At 37.5% G+C, this 14,455-nt stretch overlaps 2 protein-coding genes across 2 annotated transcripts; both read left to right on the forward strand.

The window, feature by feature from the left end:
* Positions 1 to 459: 459 nt before the first annotated feature.
* LOC122010501 lies at positions 460 to 900 on the forward strand. The gene has a single exon (XM_042567038.1). It carries the CDS (start codon positions 460 to 462, stop codon positions 898 to 900), a length of 441 nt encoding a protein of 146 aa, XP_042422972.1.
* Positions 901 to 2,321: 1,421 nt separating this feature from the next.
* LOC122012371 lies at positions 2,322 to 9,321 on the forward strand. Its single transcript, XM_042568885.1, has 9 exons — positions 2,322 to 4,951; positions 5,049 to 5,230; positions 5,298 to 5,369; positions 5,490 to 5,642; positions 5,725 to 5,888; positions 5,988 to 6,135; positions 8,291 to 8,410; positions 8,564 to 8,651; positions 8,834 to 9,321. The coding sequence occupies exons 1-9, from the start codon at positions 2,386 to 2,388 to the stop codon at positions 9,001 to 9,003; spliced, it is 3,663 nt and encodes a 1,220-aa protein (XP_042424819.1). The 5' UTR covers positions 2,322 to 2,385; the 3' UTR covers positions 9,004 to 9,321.
* Positions 9,322 to 14,455: the final 5,134 nt, after the last annotated feature.

Here is a 14,455-nt window from a genome sequence, read left to right on the forward strand (position 1 = left end):
TACTCACTCAATACATCCTCAAAATAGATAAATCATAAATAACTACCGACCTTACCTCTGTAAAATTTTAACACAAAAGGTTGTAGAAGTTCTTGTTAGACCCTCAGGTTGTAGAAGTTCTTGTTAAAATTTTAAATCATTAAGGGGTTGATTGTGTAATAAAATTCATTTTTTTTAAAAAAAATAATAACAACTGTGGTGGGTTCGTTGGACCATGTTAGATCGAATCTTATCTACTTTCCTGTCTTCGGTTCGTCAGCCTTCGTCACGAGACTTCACGGTCTCTGTTTATTTCCCGAATTCCCAAATTACCCTTTTCCGTCTCACTGCGTTTCCCTTCCATCATTCATGCGATTTTGTCCTTATCCGTCCAATCACCCCCGCTAAATACGAGTAACTCTACTCCCCTCTCCCCAATTCTCAGTTCCGATCTCCTCTCCATCGCCCTCTTCCTCTGCAATGGGATTCTCCGCCGATCCCTCGCCTCCCTCTTCCCCTCCCTCGATCAAGCAGCGCCTCCGCTCCTCGATCTCCTTCTCCTGCTGCTTCCGCGGCGCCATCGTCAGCGCCAGTGCCGCCGCCGACGAGGATCAGCCGGCATCGCTGGTCCGATCCTCCGCGGCGTGGATCCGGTCCAAGGCGCAGGATCTGATGGAGATCGTGGGGCAGTGTCCCGGCCTTGTTCCGGCAATCGGGAGGCGCCACCAGGCCCACCGCCGCCGCCGCTCCTGCGACTTCCGCTACGACCCGCTCAGCTACTCCCTCAACTTCGACGAGGGCCCCGACGAAGAAGACGCTGTCCTCGCCGGATCTGGCGAGCGGCCATTAGGACACCCGAGCTTCTCCTCCCGCCTACCTCCATCCTCGCCGCCGCGCCCGGCCATAGAGATGGCGTGTTAGCGATCTCAACCGTATCCGTAGCTGCCGCTTTAATTTCTGACTTAGGTTCTATCTGTCTGTACATGTCTGAGAGTGACCTTGATGCTCTTCTGCCTCGCTGTTTTATTTTCTCTGGCATTTTTGCAGACAAGAATAAGTTTTTTCTCCCTCGGAATCCCCTAGTCGGAAGGTAAAACGACTCTTGCTCTTTTAAAAATAGGGTCAGAAAGACAATGCGGTTCAGTTCAGTATTTAATTGCACCGTGACAAAAGAGAAGAGCAGGAAGGAAAAAGCACACTCAATTATCTCTATTTATTTTTGTTCTTGGTGGCTGAGGAACAAGTAAAAGAAAGAATTCACCATCACATTGTGTCAAACTCTCAAGAGTCAATATCGGTGTGCGATGCGTGTTAACGCTTATAGCTTCGCCTGTGCCTTTTGCATGCCCAACGATAGTTCCTGACATGATGAGTACTCCCGACACTACCAGTGCGATGCTTGCTTTCATCGATGCCCATGCCGCATGTGACTGCTATGGACGCCCGCATCTCGTCCCCTTAATTAATCTTTTTTCTGCCCTTTACTGCCATGAAAACAGCGACCAATCCATCTAGTCTTGTTTTAGGTGGACATGGTTTTGACACAAAATGCGGGCGTCCATGGCAATCACACAGTTTTGGGGGTGGACTGGAAGAACTCAGAGATTTTGGCGCTTTCCTATTTTTAATCCTCTCTCTTTTAAACGCATCGTAAAAATAAAAACGGTGAAGGAAGTAAAGAGGACAAGGATGGGGCACCTTGCCAACTCAATAGTTTGGACTGTTCTGCCTCTCGCCCTGTGATTGATTGCGAGTGCTGGCCTCTAACGGCGTATAGATGATACCTCCTCCATATAATGCAAAACAACTTCAAATTTCTTGTTAGACACATAACCTTATTGTCATATAGATTACAAATAATTGGGATTACATCTTTAACCATGTCAACTTAAATTATTTAAAACCACTTTGTAGGCGTTTTTGTGATTATTCTTTTGGAAGTAGTTGTCATCAGAAAGTTAGTCTTAGGATGAATTGTGGGTATGTTGCGGATTTAATTAGTCGGAGACAAAATGAGCACGGACAAAGGTACAATTTGCGGTAACCCATGTTGGTGCATACTAAATTGGAAGTACTGACACGCATGGCCCACTGTGCATGTGGCTTGTGCAAAGCCACACATGCATGCAAGCCCATGCAACGCATGAAACAGGGCCCCACACAAAAAATTGGAAACACCATTTGCATATAAAATTTAAAAATAATAAATAAACCCTGAAAATCTCTGCCAGTTCGTATCTCAAAGCGGCATTAAGTAATAAACAAGTTTCTAGAATACATTAATGTGTGTTTATTCTCCTGTTACGTTGTATTTATTATTAAGTATTATTCATCGTATCGATTCTGTTATTTCTGGTTTCCGTTCTTTTGATCGGCCTTCAAACCCTAGCCTTGGGATCGCCAGAAATGGTCTCCGATCCCATTGCCGACCAGTTGGCATCATCAACCTTCGCCGCCGCGTACGACCGGAAGGTCAAGCTCCTCTGCAGCTACGGCGGCAAGATCATTCCGCGGGCCATCGACGGCTCGCTTCGCTACGCCGGCGGGGAGACGCGCATCATTACCCTCCGCCGCGATTCTTCCATCGCCGAGGTGCTCCGGAAGGTGACCGAGACCTATGGCCGGCCGGTGTTGCTGCGGTACCAACTCCCTGACGAGGATCTTGATTCCCTCGTCACAGTTTCCACATCCGAAGACCTCGAAAGCATGATGGAGGAGTACGACAAGCTCACCGCCGATAGACTTAACGCCAAGCTTCGGCTCTTCCTCTTTTCGCCGTGTGAAGTTGGCGCCATTGGGGCAGATTCCTTTAATCCTTCTTTTGATCCTGACCAAATTGGCACGAGGTACATCGAGGCAGTTAATGGATTAAATTCGAGCATGAAGAGAAAGAAGTCGACGAACTTCTCTTCGTCACGGAAGTCGGATGCAATGGCCGCCACCGTGGTAGTGACCACTGAAGGTATGGGCGTAAAGACTGTGGTGCATGACGGCGTGGTGCCTTCTCATGCATGCCCCACCTCTACTTCGTCACATGATTCATTCAACTGGGTTTCGAACGAGCAGCATAACAAAAATATGCAGCCAGCAATTGATTCTGCTAGCGAAATAGAGTTGTTGACTTCAAATCAACCAGAACGGCCTCGTACAATTTCAAATGAGATGAACAAATTGAGTTCAGGCCAATTTGGATTTCCTTCTTTAGAAGGTTGTGTACCAGAAACATATGTCAATGCACAACATGCCTTAATGAGGAGTTCTCTAGCAATGGGCTTCCCTCCTCCGGTCAACCATTTTAGTCTTCCCGCACAAACATATGCGCCAGTGACCCCCAATGATGCCCTGCATTTGGAAAATCCTAATCTTGTCACGGCTGTGAAGTTTTCTGGTGATATAAAGCATCAACCCGTGTTCCTACTTCCTCCATTGCCTTCTGCAAGCTTGCTTTCCCTGAATGATTCAACAATGAGATTGGATGATTGTACTTTGTGTCAGAGATCTTTACATCATGCTCATTCAGAGATTCTGGTAAAGAAGCAAGGCAATAAGCTTAATGGCATTGCTCCCGAAGCTAATGCAATCTTGAAAAGTCAGCATTCAGAGGATTTGACAAGCATGCAAGCTCCTCAGCTAACAGATATTGGAACACTAGAAACTGAAACAGGGACACAAACTGATAATTTAGTAGCTGCAGCTCCATCAAACACCTCTGAAATTAGTAAGACTGCAACTGAGACATCACTAGAGAGCGAGAAGACAATTATAAGTGTATCCAATGTGGATCTTGATAGGGATTTGATACCACCAGTTTCTGTGGGCATGGAAAACAACCCACAATCATCATACATAATTGAAATTAATTTGCACAAATCTTGTGAATCAAACTCTCTGCAAACAAAGGCTGATGGGCCACTATCCTTGGACATCAACCCAGAGAAACTCATCCAACCAACTATGCTTGAACCTTGTGGAGCATCCTTGGTTCTACCAAATTCTACAGTAGGGGATTCTTTGCAACAGCGAATGCTATTGCCAGAGCTTAATGTGTTTCTTAAGTATCCTGTTAGTCAAAACTTCAGTAATCAATCACTCATTTTTGATAATGCTTTTGTGGATAATAATAATCTAGTTGGAACTTCAGATTATGAAACAAATAGACAACCAAGTCATAGAACTGCAAGCACATTCTCACATGGCAATTGTAAACCTGGAATTTCAGATTCTAGTAACCTGCTGAGACCAAATGGAATCCCCGATGTCGACACATCCAAGTACTTAAAGCCTGAACAACAACCACTGATTATTGTGAACACTCTTAACACTGGAATACAGGATCAGGGGAATAAACTGTCTGTTATTAATCCTGTTAGTAATCCTGCAGTTGCTCCAGAAGCAAATGATGATGTGTTGATTAATCAACAGACATCTGCACCTATGGATGTTGCTTACCTTCAGAATGTCGAACCTGCTTACACTAGTCAGATTCCAATTATGTCAAGGATCCATGGACAGTATCTATACTATCCTGCAGCCAAAGATGGACCAAGAGGGATGTGCATGAATGTGGATCATAGTTTCAGTGACAATGACATCAACAAGAATCCCATTGTCAATTTGAGTGACGAGATTCCTAGTTTAGTCTCCAAGAACATATTTAGTGTCCCAGCTATCATTCAAAGGGACGGTGATCAACATTACACTTATTGCCATCCAAGTAACACCGACCAATTGCAGCAAGTTGTTGACTTTGACTCACTTGTCAGCAACAAAGAAGTGCAGAAAGATATAGGAATTACATCAGTTCTGCCTCCAGTATCTGGCGATATTTCAAGCGAAGACTCAATAGCTATGGACATGCACAATAAAGTTTGTCCTTTGAGCTCTACGGTTGCTGTTCCTGCTGAAGATATCTTGTGCAACTTACCTATCCCTCCTAACATTGATTCAACCACAGATCTTGCTTCATTTAAAGGTTGATCCCTCTCTCTTTGGCTCTAGAAAACATCCAATTATTATATCTTAACTTAATGCATTGTAAACATCTTTCTCTCTTGTCAAAAATTTAACAGTTGTTCATAACAAGCAAGAAATTCAAACTTCCGAAGGGAGTGCATCAGCAGTGCTGGAACTGCAGCCATGTGACATGCAAGTACCTGCTTTAATCTCTCTTGAAGCAAAACAGAGAACTCCTTGTTTTGATAAAGAATGTGGGACAACTGAGAATAACAAAGACAAACATGACCAAATTGAGGTGATTTACATATTCACAACATTAACACTGCCATTCTTATTAGGAACCAACAATCATTTTAATGCAGATGGTCAAGGCCAAACAATCAGAGAAGATAAAGTACACTTTCCACAATAGAAATGGTCTTGGACATCTTCAGGTTTGATGATGGAAAATCAGCATTTTTTGGTTTCTCTAATTCTTTTTGAAATTTGTGTTTTCAAATGGATAGTGTTGGTTTTACTTTGGTGAGTATTTAAACCTGTAGTGTTTGATTCAGATAATCAAGAACAGTGAACTGGAAGAGTTGAAAGAGCTTGAGTCTGGAACTTTTGGGACTGTGTATCATGGCAAGTGGAGAGGTTCAGATGTTGTGATTCAAAGGATCAGTGATAGGGTTTTTGCTGGGAAGCCATCAGAGCAGGAGCATGCAGTATGTGCAGTCATTCACAAATTGCTTGCTATATTTTGTTTCTTTAATTTCCATGTTTATATGTGTTTATTCATACCCTCAGAAAACTAACTTTTGGAACGAAGCTTGTAAACTTGTTAACTTGCATCACCCAAATGTTGTGGCATTCTATGGAATTGTGTTGGATGGCCCTGGTGGATCCATTGCAACAGTATCAGAGTTCGTGGTTAATGGTTCGCTTCGGTGTGCTTTGCTGAAAAATGAGAAGTACCTTTGTTTCTCCTATTACCTTGTGCAAGAAACAATTGCATAATTTAAGGTTTTCATATTATTAGGATAGAATTTGACTTTACTATCTTTGAGCAGGATGTTTGATAGGCGCAGGTGTCTGCTTATTGCTATGGATGTGGCATTTGGCATGGAATACCTTCACAGTAAAAATGTCATACATTTCGACTTGAAAAGTGAAAATTTGCTTGTTAATTTGGGGGATATTGAACGTCCAATATGCAAGGTAAGATTGTATGGTTTGTGTTAAAAGAATGCATTTATTTTTGCAAGTGTTTTTACAACTCCAAAGAGGTTTTTGTTGGGGGAAAACTGTAACTGAAACCCTTAAAGAACAACTAAAAACTTTCCCCTTTGGGAGTGGGTCTAGAAGAGCCTACTAGTTATAGTCCTCACCATGTCCATCAAGGTGCAATTTCACATTTTTGGTGACACTATTTTGCCATGGCTCTCAAGGCATCTAACGTTGATGCATTCTACCCTGTTCCTGAAGTTACCTCCCATAATACTCTCTGCCACACTTTGACCTTACAATTTTAACCTTTCTACCTATTGACTTGAAATAAAATCAACCATATGAGATAGGTGTCTTCTAACTAATGCCTTTGAAATGGAATTAGCCAACATAATACCAATATGAGAGTGTTCTAGGATCACCTATTGATTTTGAATCCACTCACTGATGGCACAAATGAAAGGTTAGCTGTTAAGATTCAGACATTCAGACTTTCTTTGAATGGTTGAATATTCAGATGCAAATTATGTTGCACTACGAGATACATTTTTCTATTAGCAGGTGGTGCTGCCATCTTGTGAAAGAGTAAAAAAGCAAAAGCTAATAGCTATGTCCACATCTGAAGCTGAATACATAACATGTTATAAGGCTACTTCACAGGCTTTGTAGATTACGGCTCACTGATTTTTACATATCTTGAGTTCTCCAATTGTTTTATTTATCTTAATAATTTGTTTACCCTTAATGTAGTTCACACATAACCTTTCATGCCCTGTAGGTAATGTAAATGTTTTTTTTTTCCAGTTTTTGAATGAGTAATGCCTTGATCACCTTGATGTCTCTCTAGCATCCATAATGAATATTATATTTGATCTTATATAAGTCTGGGCATATATTAGACTTCTTACCAAGGAAGAATATGGAATACTTTTACTTATTCCCTCTCAATTTTATTTATTCCCTGTACAACAGGTGAAGGGACGCTAGAGCAATTTCTCATCCTAAAACGATGTCAATATAAGCCCTTCAAGACAAACTAAGTACTCTCTTAGAAATGCAATATTGCTACGTCTCTTGTTTTCAGATTTGTTTAAATTAAATATTAAGTTTGATATAAACTTGTTATTTGATAATTTGGTCAAAGTGGGACATTGTTGAGAAAAATCTATAGATATCTCAAATTGCCTTTTTGACCTGTCAAATATCTGTCTAATGAGACAATTAAGTATTTTATCAATTGGATAATTATTTTTTATCATCATAAGAACTTTTGTTTGAAAGTGTCAATTAACCTATTTTTTATAATAATGAAATAAAAAAGGATTTAGCTAGTATAAGTATGGGGGTGCCTAACACTAGAGCAATTAAGCATTTGAGAGTTCTTATCCTATGATCAATTGATAGTGCACATTAAGGCTCTCGGGGGTTAGAAGGCACTTACTGCATATGGTTGGTTTTCTTTCGAGTCAAATTCTTAATGTAGCGATATCGGTATACTTATAATTCATGCAGAATTTTGATTCGCTCATATTTGTTGTGTTTTTCATTAGTCATGGCAAATTATTTATTATATCTTGTATCTGATTTTTTTATATCAGTTTCTAGGATGGGGAGTAACTACCTTAACCATATTAGTTTTGCACACTTAAAGCATTGTAGTAGTTCTGGAGTAAACATGGGAGGGCTGTTACTTCTCTTTGCTTTCTCTCTCCTCCCTTTGGTTTAAATAGACCATGCATCGTTTATCTGAAGTGCTTTGTAATTTGCCATTTTTCTTCCGTGTCACAAAGTTAACATTTTGCTGGAAATGAAATCAAGTGTTGAAGTTCCAGCAAAACTAGGGGTGCATGCAAGCTCCCATAATTTCTAGATGCTTGTGTTTGGCATTGAGTTCACTTGCGGCTTGCTGGAGGGGAACCTATGTGGGAGTCTTCCAATGATCAAGAGGATTGTTTAGTCCCAACCCCTAATGTGCTTCCTTCGGCATTTTTGTGTCGTTATTATTAACATTAGAAACACAGATGGCATAGCATTGACCCTTGTTCTTGTGACAGCTTTATTTTCTGCTTTGCATTTTTGAGTAAGATTCTTGAGATTGGATGCACTGGCATCTATGAGCTTTTTCTGTCCTGGTCACCTATTGCAGATTGGCTATCTTCTCTCAAAAATAAAATTCAAGGCATTGGTGTCCAGTGGAATGCAAGGAATTGTACCCTGGATGGCTCCAGAGCTTCTTCGAGGCAAAGATGCCCACTACACTGAGAAAGTAAAGTTTGTCTATTCTGTTATTCCTAGAAAATCCTTGCATTTTTATCTTATGGTCCATATGTACTTGTCATTTTATCAGAAGTTTGGAAATGAGTTAACCACGTATGAAGTATAATGAATATAACCTTTTTCCTTTCTTTGTTTTCATCAGGTAGATGTATTCTCCTTTGGGATTGTGATGTGGGAGCTCATCACTGGAGATGAACCGTTTAAAGACATGCATTATGGAGCCATTATAGGTGGTTTGATTCACTAATACTCCATTATCGACAATGCCAAGGCAAACTTGAGTGCAGTTAGCAGTTAGCAACTGATATGTTTGGATCTTTTTTAAGAAAAAAGATTATATGAAGCACTGATATAGTCTAAAATAACTAGGATGTTTTCAGACAATTGCTCATTTGTTTTCAACTTCGAGCAGGTGGGATTCTGGAGGGCACGCTGCGACCTCCTGTGCCTGAATCTTGTGATGCTGAGTGGAGATCACTTATGGAGCAATGCTGGGCCACTGACCCGGAGCTGAGGCCAGGCTTCGCCGAAATCGCTGGCAGGTTAAGAATAATGTTACTTTCATTTCCTCAGGAAGGATAATTTCTAGCAGCAAGGCCAACTTGTGGAGTCATTCACCAACTAAAAGAGGGCTAAATTTGCAGAAGCTTGTGTCCATAATCCATGAGATTCGTGATGGCTCTTCAACCTTTTTTTTTTTAGCATCCATCATTCTTCTATAATTTTCTTGATTTTTTTTTTCTTGCAACCAGCTGAGAAACATCGGCACAATTATCAGTTTACTAGTGAATAACGTACTACGGTTCTGGACTTTCCACTACTATGTTAGTATCTGGAAGTGTCAGTTAACTGAATGATCTGCTAATGACAATATAATAATATAAAACATAATGATGATCAGAGAATAGTGTCAAATATTGCTATGGTTCAGTTGGGCGAGGAAAGGCACACTTCTCCAATTAATCCACATATGGTTAATTTTTTTTTTTTTTTGAAAAAGTAAATATAAAAAAATTCAGTAGCAATACTACCTATATAACATGGATCTATTGAGGGGGCCTAGTTAATGGATGTGTTGATTTGGTATCAAAAAGAGCAGTATTACCTTAGTCAGATTCATTATTTACAATTTACATGATAAAAAAGATCACAGGCATTGATTTGGAATCAACCCACTGAAAGGCTTTCAATCAAAATTTAGCCCTCATCAAAACTGTAAAATATTGAAATAGAGGACCAAATTGCTCTTGATTATAGCCCGACGCCTCTACACTGACCTGGGCTCCATCTGCTGTAGTGCTATTCTATTTCTAAATTCTAATTTCGTAGCCGCCTCTACCTTTAGGAGACAATTGGCCAGCAAGAAGCTTGGAGAGGAATTATTGTCGCGGCGGTCACTTTCTTAAATCTGGCTTCGGCGAGGGCCTCAGCGGTAGGGGCGAGGGTCTGGTCCCTTTCATACGTCATAACTATAGTTGAAATCTAATTAAAATTAGTTATGATATTTTTGTATTCATTTAGATTATAATTTTATGTGGAATTAGACAATCTGATGGGTGGCCTTCCCCTATTCAATACCATACAATTTGTCATTGTAGGCGGCTTTGACCGTCTAACTTAATCCAAAATTATAATTTAGATGGAAAGATGACTCATGAGAGATCGTAGTTAATTTTAATCAGATTTTGATTATGATCCAACATGCAAATTATTAAAAGATTAGAAAAAAAATTAGAGATTACGGGATCAGGATCTGGACTCAACTAACAATGAGTGGTGGTGATGTTAGAAGAGAAATTATTTAAAACAAAGAGAAATTATCTAAAAATTGAAAAGTTATTAAGAGTGGAGGATTATTAGGTGTTTATATAGATTATATTCTTTAACATCAAAATAAAATAAAAAATTCTAATATATAAATTATCATTCTTATCTATTTCAAGAAAGAATTATTAACATTTACTATCCTAAAAATTCAAAATCGACTCAAAATATAAAAAAGATAGAACATATAAAAAACTACCTTAAACACTTAAAGAATAAAAATTATCAAAAATAATAATAATAATAATAATAATATTATTATTATTATTATTATTATGCAGTCATGAGAACTCATCTTAGAATTTAGAATAGCTTCAGATGATAACCCAAGAAAAAATGTATCTATTTGTAAATTTACTAGTAGTCGTTGGACTTTTGGAATTCTCGTTAATCCGCAGACGAGCTCGACATCATGGATGTTATTCTTGTTCATCTTCACGTTTCTCAATCACTTCTTGTATTTTCTCACATGTGCAACATAATCCTTGACGACGATGAGATTTTTGGATTTCTTCAGAATTACCTTGTTGCACATACTGTGAATCTAGAACAAATAAAGGATCATCATCAAGCACTTCGTCGTTGTTGAATTCATCTACCTCATCATCATTCTAAACTTGATCATTAATCGCCTTAACCTCGTCTCCAATTTGAAATTGTGATTTCTCTTCAATTATAGTATCTTCCACGACTTATAGCGTATCAGATTCATCGATTTATTTTGGATCAAATTTATCCTCCAAATCATCTTCGAATCCGTCAAGAACCTCTTGTGCGTCGAAGCTATATCCTCTATGGTGAATCCTAATTGTCCTTGGAATAAAGTTTGAGAGTAACCAAAGAGAAAAAATTGACTCTTCATCTTCTTTCTCATCTTTTTCGAATCTGTGATCTTGATCTTGCCTTGTCTGTCTCATGAGCGTTACAAGTACTCCCATCATGACGATGCTAGAGTTTGGAGTTTCAAGGCAGAGTTTAAGACAACCAATTTCACCTTCATCCTATACGGAACTTGCTTATAGTAAAAAAAAACTACTAACTTTATAATCCAATCAACAAAATTATATGTATATGACATATTAGAAAATTCAGATAAATCAACTCGAAATCTAAGATTCTCTCGACCATGTACCTCACGATCTTCAAGATTTCGTGTCTCCGCTGCTATACTTCGAGTTAAATCTATAACTTGTCTTTGTAAATTCTCAACTATGGTGCTCGATTTTCTCAATCGGAATCTATTTATTGTTGCGACAGTGACTACAACCATGACGATCTTCTATTGAATTTGACGTTCGACTTTCTCAATCTAAATATGTCAACTCTAATAACTGACGCGAATAACAATTATCTTCATAAAAAAAGATGAAATTGGGAAAATATCAGAAGAAAAATTATCAAAAATACTTTAAAAATATCTTAAATTATTAAAAATACTTTAAATATAAAAAATAAAAATTATTAAAATAATAATAATAATCAATCCTACCAAGGCTGTGTGCGGAGGTGGCTTCGGAAGCGATCCATCTTGGCAAGGGTGCAACATATGGTTATGCATGAACTACAATTTCTTTATAATTTTTTTGAGTGAAAAAAAAAACAAGGGACGGTAACAACCGTCCCTCGTTCAATAATAAATAAACTCGGCGATTGTCAAATTCTTTAACTCTCTACTCCTGTTCTACCCAGTTTTCTTATAAAAGAAAATTTGCAAAACTACATACAAAATTCTAGCATTTATATATAATTTTATTTTTTTTATCTCTCATTTCTTTTGTACAAGTAAGGTGGCATTTGTTTCTCTCATAGGAATCAGAATGGGAATGAATATGAGCTTGAGTATCATTCTTAAAAATAATATTTGGTTAGTTTATATTAATATTTTCAATCGGAATTAACCTAAATTTCCTTTTTTTATCCTTAGAGGAAAATAAGGAAAAAAATTATATGGAAGAGAAAGTTGAATGTGAGAGAAACATATGATGAGAGAGAAAGTGTGATGAGAGAAAAAATGTGATGGGAAGAAATGAAAAGAGAGAAAATGTGATGAAAGAAAATAAGGAGGGAGAGTGTGATAGGAGAGATTGAGAATATAAAAAGTATGATGAGAGAGAAAGTGTGTTGAGAGAGAAAAAGTGATGGGAAAAAATGAAAAGAAAGAAAATCTGATAAAAGAAAATGAGAGATTGAGGAGAAAAAATAAGATGAGAAAATGTGATGAGAGAGAAAGTATGATGGGAAAAAATGAATAAAGGAAAAGTGTGATAAGAGAAAATGAGGAGAGAGTGTGTGATGAAAGAGAATGAAAAGAGAGAAAGTGTGATAGAGAAAATATTAAGAGAGAATATGGTAAGAGAGATTGAAGAGAGAGAAAGTATGCTGAGAGAGAAAGTATGATGAAAAAAATGATGAGAGAATGAAGAAAAAGAAAATAATGAGAGAGAATATAGAGAAAAATGGTAGAGAATATGTAATGAAAAAGAATGAAGAGAGCGAGTGTGATGAAAGAGAATGAAGAGAGAGAAAATATGATGAGATAAAATATGGAGAGAGAGTATGGTAAGAGAGATTGAGGAGAGAGAAAGTATGATGAAAAAAATGAGGAGAGAATGAAAAGAGAGAAAATAATGAGAGATAAAGTGTGTGATGAGAAAGAATACTGAGAGAAAATGATAGAAAATGTGTGATGAGAGAGAAAGTATGTTGAGAGAGAAAATATGATGATACAATGAGGAGAGACAAAGTATGATGAGAGAGAACAAGGGGAGAGAGTGAAATGAAAGAAAATTAAACAAATATACTAAGGGTATTTTCATCCAAAACTTATTTCTTATTCTCATTCCATCAAAACCCAATGGAAAGGGTGAGTTTCATCCATACCCAAATTTTTAGATTTCATTTCAAAATGTTGATTTCATTCCCATCAACCAAATACAAGGATTGAGAATGAATCCATGCCCTCATTCCCAAACTTCTAAACCAAACGTCACCTAATTAAACTGACACTGTTCTATCACAAAGTTGATGTGTGTGAACAACTTGGTCAACCTTGATACTAGGACAAGTATTTTTTTTCTTTGTACTATAACCACTCTTATTCTTCACTCATTTCCTTGGGATAACTTGCCCTAGGCTAGGATGTAAATCCGACCACAAGTCGTGTCTGAATCGGATCTGGTCCAAACTTGTAACTGGGTCAACGGATGAGGTATCTGTTGACCTGGTTTTGGATTAGAAATTGTAACCATTCCAACCTAGAAAAATTGTCAAAACGATGGTTAATAGCCAATTTAGCTCGTCTGTTCAAGTTTTATTTTATTTTTTGTTTCTTTCTTTTAATGTTGGAACGGGCAGGTTCCAACTATTAGAACCAATGGTGTTCTAGGCGTTGGAGTTTTTTTTTTTTTTTTTTGACAGTTGACATTATTTGACCATTATTAATAGCTATGATTTAATATTTATTCCTCTCCAAACTCTATATAGATAGAAAGCTTATTTTATTGTTTCCACACATATATATCTTCTTTATTCTCATTTTCAACTCCGCAATCTCCATACGTTTTGAACTCCAATTCCATGTTTTGATTATAATGGAAGGAGGCCGAGGGTGAGAAGGTTCATCACCTTAATCTCGAAAGGGGGAAGTAAATAGTGAGTCCAATCCGAATGAGCTCAACGTTCAATCCACCGATGAAGAGATCGAGCAACTTCCAATACCTGAAACACAAGTACTACTGATACAACTACTTCTAGGGTTAAGGAAGTTTCTTTTTTAAAATTTTCTATTTTTATTAAATATTTTGAGAATGTCATGCAAAATGTAATGATTGTAATGTTTCCTATAAATTTTAAATCAGCGACGATTATGGATTATTGAAACGACACATAGAAATGAAGTACTTGATGGAATATGGAATTAACCGTTCTCAATCACAATTATTTAGATTTCCTACTAGTGAAAATATTGATTCTGTTTTTTTTTTTATATTTTGATAATAAATTTTAAAATCATTAGCTAGATTTATTTCGGTAGAATATCTTTGATTTGTTTCCATATAATATCTTTTATTCAGTTATGAAAGATTTTATAAAGAAATTCTTAATCTATTAAAAGTATTACTAAAATTACACTTACTTGTATAATTAAACATTAAAAAAATAAAGGGAAAATTTTATTGAAGCATTTAGTAAATTAATGAATAAAGTTTTT

The sequence above is a fragment of the Zingiber officinale genome, chromosome 8A, assembly GCF_018446385.1.
Source record: "Zingiber officinale cultivar Zhangliang chromosome 8A, Zo_v1.1, whole genome shotgun sequence".
NCBI classification, from domain to species: Eukaryota; Viridiplantae; Streptophyta; class Magnoliopsida; order Zingiberales; family Zingiberaceae; genus Zingiber; species Zingiber officinale.

Coding starts and splice junctions, on each gene's coding strand:
- LOC122010501 (XM_042567038.1), top strand. CDS start 460: ATGGGATTCTCCGCCGATCCCTCGCCTCCCTCTTCCCCTCCCTCGATC.
- LOC122012371 (XM_042568885.1), top strand. CDS start 2,386: ATGGTCTCCGATCCCATTGCCGACCAGTTGGCATCATCAACCTTCGCC. Junction 5,643..5,724: donor CATCAGAGCAGGAGCATGCA/GTATGTGCAGTC, acceptor TCATACCCTCAG/AAAACTAACTTTTGGAACGA. Junction 6,136..8,290: donor TTGAACGTCCAATATGCAAG/GTAAGATTGTAT, acceptor CACCTATTGCAG/ATTGGCTATCTTCTCTCAAA.